At 34.6% G+C, this 15,599-nt stretch overlaps 1 protein-coding gene across 2 annotated transcripts; it reads left to right on the forward strand.

The window, feature by feature from the left end:
* Nucleotides 1-5,006: 5,006 nt before the first annotated feature.
* Nucleotides 5,007-15,166, forward strand: LOC103910632 (HMG domain-containing protein 3-like). Of its 2 annotated transcripts, XM_088650244.1 has the most exons (18): nt 7,938-8,085; nt 8,439-9,068; nt 10,849-10,890; nt 10,988-11,150; nt 11,216-11,335; nt 11,409-11,456; nt 11,586-11,666; nt 11,744-11,821; nt 11,958-12,055; nt 12,348-12,408; nt 12,511-12,561; nt 12,637-12,681; nt 12,890-12,954; nt 13,078-13,895; nt 14,503-14,691; nt 14,783-14,871; nt 14,960-15,015; nt 15,104-15,166. In XM_088650244.1, exons 3-13 carry the CDS (start codon nt 10,871-10,873, stop codon nt 12,944-12,946), a joined length of 822 nt encoding a protein of 273 aa, XP_088506370.1. In that variant the 5' UTR covers nt 7,938-8,085; nt 8,439-9,068; nt 10,849-10,870; the 3' UTR covers nt 12,947-12,954; nt 13,078-13,895; nt 14,503-14,691; nt 14,783-14,871; nt 14,960-15,015; nt 15,104-15,166. The 2 variants fall into 2 exon arrangements, with proteins under 2 accessions (XP_087106016.1, XP_088506370.1); XM_087249890.2 differs by lacking the exons at nt 10,849-10,890; nt 10,988-11,150; nt 11,216-11,335; ... (11 more) ...; nt 14,960-15,015; nt 15,104-15,166 and adding exons at nt 5,007-5,180; nt 5,264-6,631; nt 6,717-6,856; ... (1 more) ...; nt 7,456-7,560; nt 7,675-7,865 and having other exon boundaries at nt 7,944-8,085; nt 8,439-10,813.
* The last annotated feature ends 433 nt before the right edge of the window (nt 15,167-15,599 follow it).

Raw genomic sequence — 15,599 nt, forward strand, 5'->3', positions numbered from 1 at the left:
TCAATGATGACCTGAGGTTAACATATTAATATTAATTAATCAATCAGTGATGATGACCTGAGGTTAATGTATTAATAATATTAATAAGTCAGTGATGATGACCTGGGGTTAACATATTAATAATATTAATAAATCGACGACCTGAGGTTAACGTATTAATAAATCAGTGATGATGACCTGAGGTTAACATATTAATAATATTAATAAATCTGTGATGACCTGAGGTCAACATATTAATAATATAAATAAATCCGTGATGATGACCTGTGGTTAAAGTATTAATAATAATAATAATAAATCAGTGATGATGACCTGAGGTTAACATATTATTAATATTAATAAATCAGTGATGATGACCTGAGGTTAACACATTAATATTATTAATAAATCAGTGATGATGACCTGAGGTTAACATGTTAATAATATTAATAAATCAGTGATGATGACCTGTGGTTAACATATTAATATTAATAAATCAATGATGACCTGAGGTTAACATATTAATATTAATTAATCAATCAGTGATGATGACCTGAGGTTAATGTATTATTAATATTAATAAGTCAGTGATGATGACCTGGGGTTAACATATTAATAATATTAATAAATCGGCGACCTGAGGTTAACGTATTAATAAATCATTGATGATGACCTGAGGTTAACATATTAATAATATTAATAAATCCTTGATGATGACCTGAGGTTAACACATTAATAAATCAGTGATGATGACCTGAGGTTAACATATTAATAATATTAATAAATCAGTGATGACCTCAGGTTAACATGTTAACTATATTAATAAATCAGTGATGACCTGAGGTCAACATATTAATAACATAAATAAATCAATGCTGATGACCTGTGGTTAACATAATAATAATATTAATAAATCAATGATGACCTGAGGTTAACATATTAATATTAATTAATCAGTCAGTGATGATTACCTGAGGTTAATGTATTAATAATATCAATAAATCAGTGATGATGACCTGAGGTTAACATATTATTAATATTAATAAATCAGTGATGATGACCTGATATTATCGCATTAATAATACAAATAAATCAGTGATGATGACCTGAGGTTAACATATTAATAATATTAATAAATCAATGATGACCTGAGGTTAACATATTAATAATATTAATAAATCAGTGATGATGACCTGAGGTTAACATATTAATAATATTAATAAATCAATGATGACCTGAGGTTAACATATTAATATTAATTAATCAATCAGTGATGATGACCTGAGGTTAATGTATTAATAATATTAATAAGTCAGTGATGATGACCTGGGGTTAACATATTAATAATATTAATAAATCGACGACCTGAGGTTAACGTATTAATAAATCAGTGATGATGACCTGAGGTTAACATATTAATAATATTAATAAATCTGTGATGACCTGAGGTCAACATATTAATAATATAAATAAATCCGTGATGATGACCTGTGGTTAAAGTATTAATAATAATAATAATAAATCAGTGATGATGACCTGAGGTTAACATATTATTAATATTAATAAATCAGTGATGATGACCTGAGGTTAACACATTAATATTATTAATAAATCAGTGATGATGACCTGAGGTTAACATGTTAATAATATTAATAAATCAGTGATGATGACCTGTGGTTAACATATTAATAATATCAATAAATCGACAACCTGAGGTTAACATAATAATAATATTAATAAATCAATGATGACCTGAGGTTAACATAATAATAATATTAATAAATCAGTGATGATGACCTGAGGTTAACGTATTAATATTAATTAATCAGTCAGTGATGATGACCTGAGGTTAATGTATTAATAATATTAATAAATCAGTGATGATGACCTGAGGTTAACATATTAATGATATTAATAAATCAGTGATAATGACCTGAGATTAACGCATTAATAATATAAATAAATCAGTGATGATGACCTGTGGTTAATGTATTAATAATATTAATAAATCAGTGATGATGACCTGAGTTTAACATATTATTAATATTAATAAATCAGTGATGATGACCTGAGATTAACGCATTAATAATACAAATAAATCAGTGATGATGACCTGAGGTTAACATATTAATAATATTAATAAATCAATGATGACCTGAGGTTAACATATTAATAATATTAATAAATCAGTGATGATGACCTGAGGTTAACATATTAATAATATTAATAAATCAATGATGACCTGAGGTTAACATATTAATATTAATTAATCAATCAGTGATGATGACCTGAGGTTAATGTATTAATAATATTAATAAGTCAGTGATGATGACCTGGGGTTAACATATTAATAATATTAATAAATCGACGACCTGAGGTTAACGTATTAATAAATCAGTGATGATGACCTGAGGTTAACATATTAATAATATTAATAAATCTGTGATGACCTGAGGTCAACATATTAATAATATAAATAAATCAGTGATGATGATGTATTAATAATATTAATAAATCAGTGATGATGACCTGTGGTTAAAGTATTAATAATAATAATAATAATAATAAATCAGTGATGATGACCTGAGGTTAACATATTATTAATATTAATAAATCAGTGATGATGACCTGAGGTTAACACATTAATATTATTAATAAATCAGTGATGATGACCTGAGGTTAACATGTTAATAATATTAATAAATCAGTGATGATGACCTGTGGTTAACATATTAATATTAATTAATCAGTCAGTGATGATGACCTGAGGTTAATGTATTAATAATATTAATAAATCAGTGATGATGACCTGAGGTTAACATATTAATGATATTAATAAATCAGTGATAATGACCTGAGATTAACGCATTAATAATATAAATAAATCAGTGATGATGACCTGTGGTTAATGTATTAATAATATTAATAAATCAGTGATGATGACCTGAGGTTAACATATTATTAATATTAATAAATCAGTGATGATGACCTGAGATTAACGCATTATTAATATAAATAAATCAGTGATGATGACCTGTGGTTAACGTATTAATAATATTAATAAATCAGTGATGATGACCTGAGGTTAACATATTAATAATATTAATAAATCAGTGATGATGACCTGAGGTTAACATATTAATATTAATTAATCAATCAGTGATGATGACCTGAGGTTAATGTATTAATAATATTAATAAGTCAGTGATGATGACCTGAGGTTAACAATTTATAATTAATAAATCAGTGATGATGACCTGAGGTTAACACATTAATAATATTAATAAATCAGTGATGATGACCTGAGGTTAACATATTAATGATATTAATAAATCAGCGATGATAACCTGGGGTTAACAAATTACTAATAATAATAAATCAGTGATGATGACCTGAGGTTAACATATTAATATTAATTATTCAATCAGTGATGATGACCTGTAACGTATTAGTAATATTAATAAATCAGTGATGATGATGTATTAATAATATTAATAAATCAGTGATGATGACCTGAGGTTAACATTTTATTAATATTAATAAATCAGTGATGATGACATGAGAATAACACATTAATAATATTAATAAATCAGTGATGATGACCTGTGGTTAACGTATTAATAATATTAATAAATCAGTGATGATGACCTGAGGTTAACATATTAATAAATCAGTGTTTATGACCTGAGGTTAACATATTAATAATATTAATAAATCAGTGATGATGACCTGAAGTTAACATATTATTATTAATAAATCAGTGATGATGACCTGTAACGAATTAATAAATCAGTGATGATGACCTGAGATTAACGTATTAATAATATTAATAAATCAGTGATGATGGCCTGAGATTAACATATATATATATATATATATATATATATATATATATATATATATATATATATATAAATAATAAGCGATCATGACCTGAGGTCAACATAATTAACAGAATAATTAAATTATATCTCTAACGTTAGTTGAATTTTGCAGCGATTCACAGTAGATAAGTTAACACCTCAAATAACGTTACTGTACTAACGTTACTGTCTTGTGTTTAAACTAGTGCTGTTTTGGTCCACATTTCTGGCGTGTCTTTAAATAAAATTGACATAATACATACTAAAAACCAAATTATTAGAAAAAAAAGGTCGCTAAATTAGCAAGAGGGCAAGTTTAGTCCCGTTTAATAACGTTTGCTAGATTTAAATATTCAAAAAAATATTGTTATCTTGTTTTAATTAATACCAGAAAGTAAGTAACAGTAACGTTAGAGCAGCACGCTAATCGAACGTTAGATAGGGACGGCTAATTAGGCTAACTTAATGCAAACAAAAGTTAAACGTTGCTCGTTCACTTCGCTGGAAAAAAGAGACAAATCCATAAACACATATGAATTTTACAATCATTACTCCTTCTGTAAACTTATAGAAGAAAACCGGTGATCTCACCTCTTCACTTGTCCTCTTCACCTGTCCTCTTCACTGATGAAAATGGCAGTTGCCTGTGTGTGGGTGGGTGTGTTTTCTTTTTTGAATTTGCGTTTTTTGGCGGACTCTGCAGGAGGCTCATAATGATGACGTAATAACGTTTGATTGGCTGATAGAGATGTTGTCCCTGGGTCATCATAAAATATGTTGGTCTCAGGACAACTAGCACTTGGCAAAATCAGGACGAGCGTGCTCTTATTTTCTGTTATTGTACCATTCTGGGACACTTTTCTAGCAATGATTTCTGGCAAAATAAAAAACTTTAATGTTACAATTAATAATTGCTTTATATACACAATACATTTTATTTTAACATTTTTACTTTAAAGTGCTATGTAGGTCTACTGAACGTATTACTGTATTATCTATCTGAAAGTGGTACAGACAATAACAGTAACACAATAACAGTTTAACAATTGTAAATAAGATCTCTGGAAATCAAAATATCAATTAATCTGCATAACATTTACAATGTGAGCTCTCTTAGGTTAAAACAAATATAATTTGCTTGTGACTTGTGTATGTTTTTCCTAGATGGATATTACAATTCATAAAGGGGGGTCTCTGCCAGTACCTGTACAGTGCACCAAATGCTGCACATATTTTCATTGTCCATTTTGTGATGCCTCGGTTTTCCAACCAACACGATTAAAAAAAAAGTGCAATCACATCTGCAGGCACATTTTAATAGATCAGTCCAGCATGAAGGTAATATTTGAAAATGGACATCTTATTATAGTGAAAAATTGTAAGAAAACTTAAAGTGCAATCTTATACTGCTTTTTTTTCAGAATTTACAATACACAGATGTGGACGCCTCTGCAGATGTCAGCCACATTATCACTGCCTCTTCTGCAAATCAACCATTTTAAGAAAACCTGATTTTGTTAAACATTTAGGACTCTGCAAACAAAAACAACAACCACCAACCCCTCACACTAAAGCCACCACAACTTTTGCCACATCTCTGCCCGCCACACATGTGCCTCTCTCCACTGCCACGGCTCTGCCCGCCACACATGTACCTCTCTCCACTGACACGGCTCTGCCCGCCACACATGTGCCTCTCTCCACTGCCACGGCTCTGCCCGCCACACATGTGCCTTTATCCACTGACATGGCTCTGCCCACCACTTCTGGCATTTCTAGGCCCTTAAAAAAATTGTCGGAAAAAACCAAAGCTATGTCCCAAATGTGATTTGATATGCCACTATAAAAATTTAAAAAGACATATAGAACGTAAACACACCCCAAAAATGATGGACATCACTTCCTCATCTCATCTTGACAGTGAGTGCATAGACCCTCAGAATGGAGTCTATATGGTCCACAAATGTTTTCATGGAGCTTCTACTCCACTCCATGTGCAAATAAAAATATGGGGGGAACCACATTGTGTTTCATGTGAATTAAATGAGTGCCAGACTAATATGGAGTTGGCTTGGAGAAGTGGAGTACTGTCATACAAATGTGTTCACCTCCGGTCAGTTTCATACTGAAAAACATTTTAACCTCACCTTCACTCACAGAAGAAAGTTTAAAAGAAATTGTTAAAAGCAAGTGGTTTGGGCAGGACCAAATAAAACAGTGTGTAAATCGTCAAAAACTAGCCCAAGAAGAAAATGCACCACTGTCAGTTGAATCCAAGATTGGAGTCCCACCAACAAAAAGGTTCATATCGGTCTACGAGCCTAATATATCATATTATAGTAGACTGGGCAGAGTCATGGTATCATATGACACCAAGAAGAATTCATGGCACTGTCCCTGTGCAAAAACCCAGAGATCATGTACCCATAAATACATAGCAAAATGGCACCTCTTTCAAATTCACCCTGAACTCTTCCGAAAAGTTCGGAGCACTGAAAGCGCTGAAGAATTTCAGGCAGCAGCGATGGAGGAAAGTGATGAAAGTGATAATTACCCTCCAAAGGACATTGCTAAAGTAAAGAGCATGGTAGAATACATCTTAATGAATAAAAAGCTACCATCTACTATTCCCAGTCATTTGAGGCTTTCTTCAGACTATAAGGAATTTCCAAAACACCTAATCCCTGATGAGATAATGTGCTACCACTGCTCAGACCGCACATTGCTCAGTGATCCTGTCTGCATTACACGTAAAGCGAAAATTCTTACAACTACAGGAATTGTCCAAGGTGGATAATTGTTACTTACATTTTTTATTTTATTTTAATTATGAAAAAGATGCTAAACCATTTAATTTACATTCTGTATCTGCAGATGTTTCAACCTATTATAAATTATGTCCTTTTTGTGGAATGGTGTACCGTTACCAAGAGTGGGCTAATGGTTTGCATAACTTCAATGACCATGTCCTCCTTGAACTCTCTCTCTGCCTCACCATAAGAAACCTGTTGCAGGTAATCGTTATACAATACATATATTATATGTTATACAATATATTATTTTTTACAACAATAGGATTTCTTCATAGTGTTGATTTTATGTTAGGCAACATTAGGTACATTCAAATCAAGACTATTATGTTTTCTGTTTTTAACTGTTTTTTAAATCATTATAATTCTTTGTTTTTATTTTCTTATACTTGTCTCTTTTATTCTTGTTTATGTAAAGCACTTTGAATTACCATTGTGTATGAAATGTGCTATATAAATAAACTTGCCTAGCCTATATAAGTACTGATTAACTGTGATTTCTTTATCATAGGTGCATACAGCAGTCAGCAGAGTAGTGGAGTACTTGGAGGTAACTACAGGTGTACAGTTCCCCTTAGCAGTTACTCTTCTCCACGGCTATCTGCATTTTGAGGCCCTAACTGACCATGAATACGAGTATTCATGTGTATCTTGTGGTGACCATCCACCTGTGGTCATAATGGACCTCCACAAGAAGGCATCCTTTCATCTCTCTGGTAAATATCTTTCCTTTTTACTGCAGAGAGGTAAGTCTTATTAGTAAAACTATTAGTAAGTTTATAGTATGTATTTATTTTCTTTAGTGAGTGATCTATCACAGCCTCCACAAGATTTTAATGGAGAGGTGGATTTAGATATGTTTTGGAAGGCACTGACAGAAGAACGAATTGCTCGAGGATTTTTTTCAAGTAAGGAAATTTATTGTATCAGGAATGGCATGTCATCACTATTTAATTTCATAAGTGTTTTCAGGAGTACAATCTAAATTCACTGATGTACTAACATGTTTGTTTGTCCTAAAGGTCAAAAAAACAATCCATTTTGTGTTACACCTAGTTACAACTATTGGGCACCCTGGATCGGGAGTAAGACTCGTATAGCGAATGTTGTTCTCAACACTGAATTTGAGAAAGTGCACAAAGCAAAAACTGCAGAACGAACAGAAATAACTGTCTCTGAAGATCGCTTAAAGGACGAACTTTTAAAACAGAAAGTAAAATATTTAATGCTAATTATATGTATTATTTGTCAGTGTTGGCATTTCATTTAACGTGTGTGTTTTATGTGATAGGTGGGAGTGATAAGAAGACTGTGTCAAGAGTGTGGTTTAGATGCCAAAGGCTCTCGCACAGATCTACTCCTGCGACTTTCGGAGGAGATGAGGTCAAGGGAGGCCTATGACAAGGTTTTTGAAAAGATTTGGGCTGCTTCAGGTAAACCTCAATGTTGCACATTAAAATATTACAAATAAATCAGAAATGTACAAAGTCACATAGACACAATGGGTCCTGTTTTCTGCTTGGCACTGATTGGGGAGTGACTGGTGGTGTACAGCTCAGGGGGGGTGTTGGAGGTGGCCTCGTCTGACACCTATTGTTGCTTTCCGTGTAGGGGAGTGTATTTACATCTCTGAGGCACTGCATCTTTAAATTTTTTAAAAGTATACTTTGTTAAGGTTAATGCCACTGCCCTCCATCATAACCTATGGCCATTTAAGTCCCAATGTCATTAATGGGATTTGATTATGTTTTCTTAACTATTTGCTTATCTTTTTTGTCTGTTCCAGGAGGTTGGGCTGTCATCATGTGTCCTTGTGGTATAGTTTACAGTATAAAATGTAATCTGCGAGCAGAAAGTCCACGGGATTTTGCAGATATGCTTCTGTCTTGGAAGCATCTGCCTAATGTTGTTATTTATGACTTTGCCCGTGGACTGTCCACCCACACAAATTTGAGGAAACCCATAACTTTCATACCTTTCAAGGGAAGGTTACTCGAACCAACCACTGAAAATATTGCAAAATCAGGAAAATTACAGGTAACTCTGCCATGGCTCACTGCAAAAAAGCAAAGTCCAGATCCGGATGGTCATCCAATAACTGGTTCTGCAGAACACTATGTTCTGTATGACCGCTTTCACGAGGACAACACAAAAGATCCTCGTGATTCACTGAGGAAGCTTCGTCTTGTGCCTCAACTAGCTGGCAAAGTTAACAGTCAGGCTGCAGAACAGCTTTTTTCAAAGCTAAAGAAAAACAACTACTTTATGAACATGGCATTGCCATCCACACATGTTTTCCTCATGCGAAACATCATCCACCATTACAAAGTCAGAAAAAACGAGAAACGTCTTCATGACATAAAAAAGGAATTCAACACAAACATTCACATGAATGACCACAGCCAGGTTGTGTTAGGTAATGTTTCCCTTACTTTGTAACAAATACATCACTTTATCCATAACAGATGAAGGAACTCATCGGCATTTTTCAGTGGTCAACACAAGTTGAATCTGAAATCTTGGGCATCTCCAATGGTCTCATTCATTGAACTAGCTTGAGGGCTTATACCATCAGGATAACAGAGCGCCAATTGATTTCGGGCTCCTCTGACCAGTACCTCTATGCAGATGTTCTGGTACCCTTCGGCTAACTAGCCAATGATTAATTAAATCAGTTAAATTAAAAACAATGGCCCTTACAGGATCTTCAGCGGAAACCATTTCCTGAGACTTTTAATTGACTCCTGGTCATGTGCTCGCCTTGGGCACATCCTGCTAGAAGCACAATTTCGTAGAGACAAAGAGATCTCTAGAAACATTAATGCATATGAACAAAAGCTAATCTCTTAATGTTAGAACTAAGGCAGATGTATCTTTGAATAATATGCCATAATGTTCCTCATATGCTGTTTATTCCAATCAACTAGGTTAATCAATGTGTTGTTTTAACCCTTATAACAGAGTAAAATAATCTGTATGTGTCTGAAATGTATGATGTCTGGTATTGAACGAAAGCTAGTGACATTTGCAATACGTTGGTGTAAATGAAAAACTAGTAGTACAAACAGTATTCATCTTGTAACGTTTGATGTAAGATAGTTTCAATCTTGCAAGAGTTCTACCACGTGAAATCTACATGCAGTCTGTTAATTAATGACCTTTCCTACGTCAGTACGGGGCGTGGCCCCGCCCTTCATGGCAGCTGCTCATTGGCAGACAGTGCCATGGGGACGAACCAGACCAGGTCACTTAAAAACACCCTGCAACAAAGAAACTTTGCTTTTTGCATCAGCTAGCTTGCGCATGCTTTTGCTCTCTGCCCCCTTTCGCCTGCCACGCGATTGGGTCACTACGAACTCCCACGCAAACCTCTTAAGTTTCGGGACTCCCGAAGCTGCATGAACTTCCGCAAACCGACTCTCAGCAGTCTGTCACCTCGGTAACCCAGGACAACAGCCATTCACGAGCGCGTGAATCCCAAAGACGTCATCGAAGCGAGAAACCACCCAATCAGGAGCACCGTGTTTCCCCAAGGCCAGCCGGCGAGGGAGATTCGACTTCAGCAAAAAGGGCGCAAGTAACACAAACTAATGTTGTCTCTTGCTGATCTTGTGCAGATTGATCTTAAGCAGTTAAAGATAAGCCATATCTCTGCTTTTGTGGTTTCTCAGGTGTTATTCTAAGATCTTGCAAGAAGTATTAGAATTAATTTGGGACGTTGTCAACTCATTTTGCATCCTCTGAACTGCCTCTGTGTGTATGTGTGAATGTGTGTGGGTGTTTGTTTGTTGTTTGCTTATTACGTAGTTAGTTTCATTTATCGTAGTGTAGCTCAATAAATCTTTGTACTCATTTTGTAAGAACTGTGTTCTTGTTTATGTGCTTCTAAGTCATTGCCTCGAGCTGTAGATCTTGTTACCTTGCTAAAGGTTAACCCAATACTGTGTTATGTTATGATCGTTGGCCACGTAAATAATATAAACAAGATTGGTAAGATACGATGTCTTCTATTTGCGGGACAAATGGTAGATAAAGTGTGAATCTTTTGATCTGATTCAATCTGACTCATTTGAGTCAAATCAATGATTCGAATCTTCAGGATCCGATTCATTGAAATGAGCTAATTAATCCCTGATCGATATTAAAACGTAGGTTGATCCCCTACACTGTACTTATGTGTATATTTGCATTTATAGAAAATCCATCCTCCACAGAGAAATGCATGGACATGTCACTTGGTAATTTGACTGTTCTTTCCAGTTGCTCACTGTCAAGTTTCTGTTCACTAATTATTATGTGTTATTTTCTAATTTTGATGCTTTAATGTACTCTAAGGACCACTGACAGCACTGCCAGAAAATATTGTGACTTTACAAATTCAGTACCATCATCAGTACCAATTACAGAAAAAACAGCTTGTGAACCTACCACTCTTCTGAATTTTTTGGAACCTACTAAGCCTTGGGAGAGGGACTGGCATCCATTACAAGAGAAACTGGTGAACAATTACTATTACATACAAACGCACACACACACACATATTTATTGTTATTATTATTACAGCTTGATTATGTGCTGGACCGAAATCGCCCTGGCAGTGAAATAATTGTGAAGGAGGGGCAAGTGTGCCTTATTCGAGAAGAATTTTGGAGCCTTGGATTGTTGAGGGACATGGACTCCCATGTAAGCAGTCTGTTTTTTTATTATAACTTTTTTTTTTATTAAAAACATTGACTTATCAAAGTATTTATTGCAGATTGGAAACGCCTGCATGAAGCTTATTTGTGAAATGGCTCGACAAATTGTATGTACTATAAAACATAATATTTATATAGATTGTTTTAACTTGATCCAAATTAAAAAAAAAAAAACAATTTCTAAACTGTGTGAAAATGTTCATGTCATTGTCAACAGTTTCTTTTTATTCATGTAGGGCAAGGACATATACATTGAGGACTTTTATGTTGTCCCTGTGTGGAAAGAAACTCCTAACAACATTGTTACTGGATTACCGGTGCGTGTATGTACTGTATTTACTGTGTGAGAAGTACAACCTAAATTAAACGACATAACTGTCCTGATCAATTCTAGGAAGATGCAGACTTGAAAGACCTGTTAGCCTTTCCAGCATGGACAAATGCCAATGGACCAGACCACTTTGTTGTCTGTGTAAGAAAATGTTGAAATGTCTAGTGCATACATTAATTGGTATTGCAATGTGTGTGTTTCTAAAATAAAACACTGAAAACTCTTGGAAGAAGCAATAATGTTCAAATGAAATATTTTTACACCTTTAACATTGTAGATAATGATGCCGCTTCGAAGAGAGATGGTGTTTTTAGACTCTCTGTACGCAGAGCATGAATCAGGATTTGGAGATGAGGAATACAGGGCAATTTTTAGGTCTATCAATAAACTAAGACGTTTCAGCCTTTATGTGATATATGGCTACGTTCCTATAGCCATTTCTATTTATTTCCTAACCGTGTTTTATAGTTCTGTCACTTTTGGCTACGTTCCTATAGCCGTTTCTATTTATTTCCTAACCGTGTATTATAGTTCTGCCACTTTTGGCTACGTTCCTATAGCCGTTTCTTGAACTTCTGGCTATGTTCATCTAGCCTTTTTTATGCATGGTGTTCTAGAGTTGAGGTGAGCTGTAATTGTTAGTATTACTACTATGTTTTGTTTACAGGAAAATTGCTTACCAAGTGGATCATGGGACATGGTCTGAAAAGACTGGATATGATTTTCCAGTGAGGAATCAACTTAAAAAAAAAATATTATTTGGCTTTTACAACAATTAAATTTTTTGTACGTTATTCTAAAATAAAATTGATTTGCTTTGCCTATTTTAGGCTTTGCCACGTCAGACAAGAGGGAATGATTGTGGTGTTTTTGTACTCATGGTAAGATATAAATTGAGTGAATTGATTTAAAGATTTTGTAAACATTGTAAATGACTGTGGCTTCTCTCTTTTCAGTACACCGTCTCAATGGTGTGTGGCATTGGGTTTCAATTCCAGGAGGTATTATTTTATTATTTATGTAACTTTATTTTGTTGGTGCTTTTCTTAATCATAGCTAAAATGTAACTATTTTAGTGTATATTATCTTGCTTTCTTCTAAGCAACATATCTTTTAAAAAAAGGGGCATGGTTATTGCAAGCACACCCAACATCATGTATTAACAAAAACATGTTGGTTAACTGTCAGACTAAACAGTCTTTCTTTCAGATGGATATACCTATCATCCGTCAGTGGTGGTGCCTTCTACTCATGGAACGATTTTAAATTGATGGGTATGTCAGTATTTATTTATTTTTCTTGTAAATCTGTAAAATTCAAAATTTATATTGTGTCAATACAACAACTTGTAACATGAATAACAAAACATACTTAAAATCTCTCTTACCGGTGACCAGTATGTCACCGACTCGGTCCCAGTAACTCCCCTCGCTGGCCAGCAGAGGCCACCATCTCCGGACTTTTAGCATTACGTCATCCATCTACACTGATTGCGCATACACCTGATTGGAATCTGGCTAATGACCCATGTACCTATTATAAGCCACACTAAATTACTCGTTCAAGGCGAAGTCTTGTTTAGCCCCGGCCAGCATTTCTGAGCATTATCTCCAGCCTGATCTCCTGTGCACGACTCCAGCCTGTCTCTTACTTTGCTTCGCCTTCTGCCTGCCCACGACCCACGCTTGTTATACGGACTCTGACTCTCTCTCTGCCTGCACACGAACCACGCCTGTTATACGGACTCTGATCCTTGCTGCCTGCCCTTGACCCAAGCCTGCATAACGGATCCTGGTTCTCGCTCACTCCCTTCCACTCATGCCTGGTAACTCACTCTGTGTCTGTTCATCATCAGTCTTGATACCCATACTACTACTGTGGATGTGTGTGTGCACTCCGGTGCATATTGTGTGTTTGAGTGAAGTTGTGATTAATAAATACTGCATAATGGATCCCTCCGTGTCAGTCTCCTCGTTACACAGTAATTATGGATTTTGTCTTGTCTTGTTATTAAAAGCTATGGGCACAGATTTGCTTTCTGGACTGAGGAGGCAAGAAGTGTCTTGGATGGAAAGATTCTACTCCTGTTAGGGTGAAAAGAAAAACCACATCCAATCTTCCGGCACATGTCCAAGCAGTTTAAGATTGGGAAAGGAATGACAAAAGATTAGTGGACTTGATTATCACATCAAAATCAGCAGAGCAGCATTTGGTGGTATAGATGGTTCCACTTTAATTTACTCCTCTAGATCAGTGGTTCTCAAAGTGGGGGTCGGGACCCCCCGAGGGGTCGCGGGGCAATGAAGGGGGGTCGCCTGGTGATTTCCAAAAATCTATTTTTTTTTATTGAACCATAAGAATTAACATATTTTATCCATAACCATACTGAAAATAAAAATAGTCGTTTATAGTTAATATATACTATATAGTAGCTTATAGTTACTAGTTCTATTGGATTGCGACCCCATGGGTAATTACATTATATTAAAGGCAGCAATAGCGTCAGATGCGTTTTGATTTTATAACATCAGGTTATACTTTCTGGCACATTTAAAGCACTGACACAAATTTAATTGGTGTGTCTGCGTCATTGCTTGCAAGGTTTCTGTATTTATAACCACCTCAGAGGATATTGGGGGTCGCGAGTCACTGGCATTGTTATTTTGGGGGTTGCGGGCTGAAAAGTTTGGGAACCCCTGCTCTAGACTCTGAGTATGGTTGACTTAAATATAGTCAAGTGACAATTTAACTATTATTTGCCAAATATAATTAATTACTTGTGCATTTACATATGAAATATAATTTCCTTCTATGGCCCAAAGGATATACTAGGTGGGAAAAGGTCAAATTGGTTTCCACTAAAACCCCGTTCTCAAGTGCCTGTCTACATTGAGAATGAGCAGTCCCAGTCAATCATTTGTGACTACATCAGAGGAATTCTTAATAAAACCAAAACACAGCTGACCTTCAATGATGAGGTGGAGTTCATTTGTGGATGTCTCCTCCCAGAGGTAATCACAAAACATGTATGTACATGAGCATGCTTATGTTCTGCAGTGTGTGTTTTATTTTATTAATTGATTTATCTGTATGTTTGTACAGGCCATAACTCATGGCATTTCCGAATTACAAGGCTTGTCTTGGCAGGAGGCTGAAGATGTCTTCCTCCAGGGCCCCATTTATCACGCAAGGTATGTTTACATTTTTTTGTACAAAAGCTGTTAAGTTTTTATGTTAAACACAATTTCTGACAACAGCATTTATTTTTTTTTTGTGAAGTTGAGGAATTTAACAGAAGAATTGCTCGAGAAATGAAAAATCTCCCCAACAAGAATGTAAAGCATTTTATTTTATTTTATATGTAATAAATACAATATTAATCCAAGTATTGTTTTTCACAATTTTTCTCTGCATTTTTTACAGCTCGATGACTTGTAGGACCTCATGAAAATTTATAAAAAAATAAAGTTTGGTGTGAGAAAATTACTCAGAGTACTATCATTTATTGTATGTGAATAATAAGATAATGTTCATTCCCTCAACTCAATACTAAAGAGTTTGATAAATCCTTAATGATTTAAAAACAAAAAACAACAACAAAAACAATAAATGACTGAAAATATTTAAGTAACTGAACAATATCTATTTACAAATACAGTTAATTAAAATACAACAGACTTAATGCATTAAATTATAATCTAGTATGTTTAATATTTTATATAATAATGTATTCAATCATAGTGAAATATTTTATAGTAGAAAAATAGTGTAATTTACAATTTATAAATCAATGAATTCAGGTTAGGCAATTTTTCCAACAGCAGGTGGCACTGTCTGAGAAAACGATAGGTCTGGAAGTGCTGGTCTGAGCGAGCAGGTCTGAGCGTGCGGTTGGGTCTCGGGGCCTGCAGCTTCATAA

This window comes from Danio rerio, chromosome 4 (genome assembly GCF_052040795.2).
Source record: "Danio rerio strain M-AB ecotype USA chromosome 4, GRCz13ab, whole genome shotgun sequence".
In the NCBI taxonomy this organism is placed as follows: Eukaryota; Metazoa; Chordata; class Actinopteri; order Cypriniformes; family Danionidae; genus Danio; species Danio rerio.

What these genes read in the sequence shown, in the direction of transcription:
- LOC103910632 (XM_087249890.2), top strand. Translation starts at nt 5,941, where the DNA reads ATGTGTTCACCTCCGGTCAGTTTCATACTGAAAAACATTTTAACCTCA. An exon ending in GGCATCCTTTCATCTCTCTG is followed by an intron (nt 7,369 to 7,455) that starts GTAAATATCTTT and finishes TATTTTCTTTAG; the next exon opens with TGAGTGATCTATCACAGCCT. An exon ending in ACGAACTTTTAAAACAGAAA is followed by an intron (nt 7,866 to 7,943) that starts GTAAAATATTTA and finishes TTTATGTGATAG; the next exon opens with GTGGGAGTGATAAGAAGACT.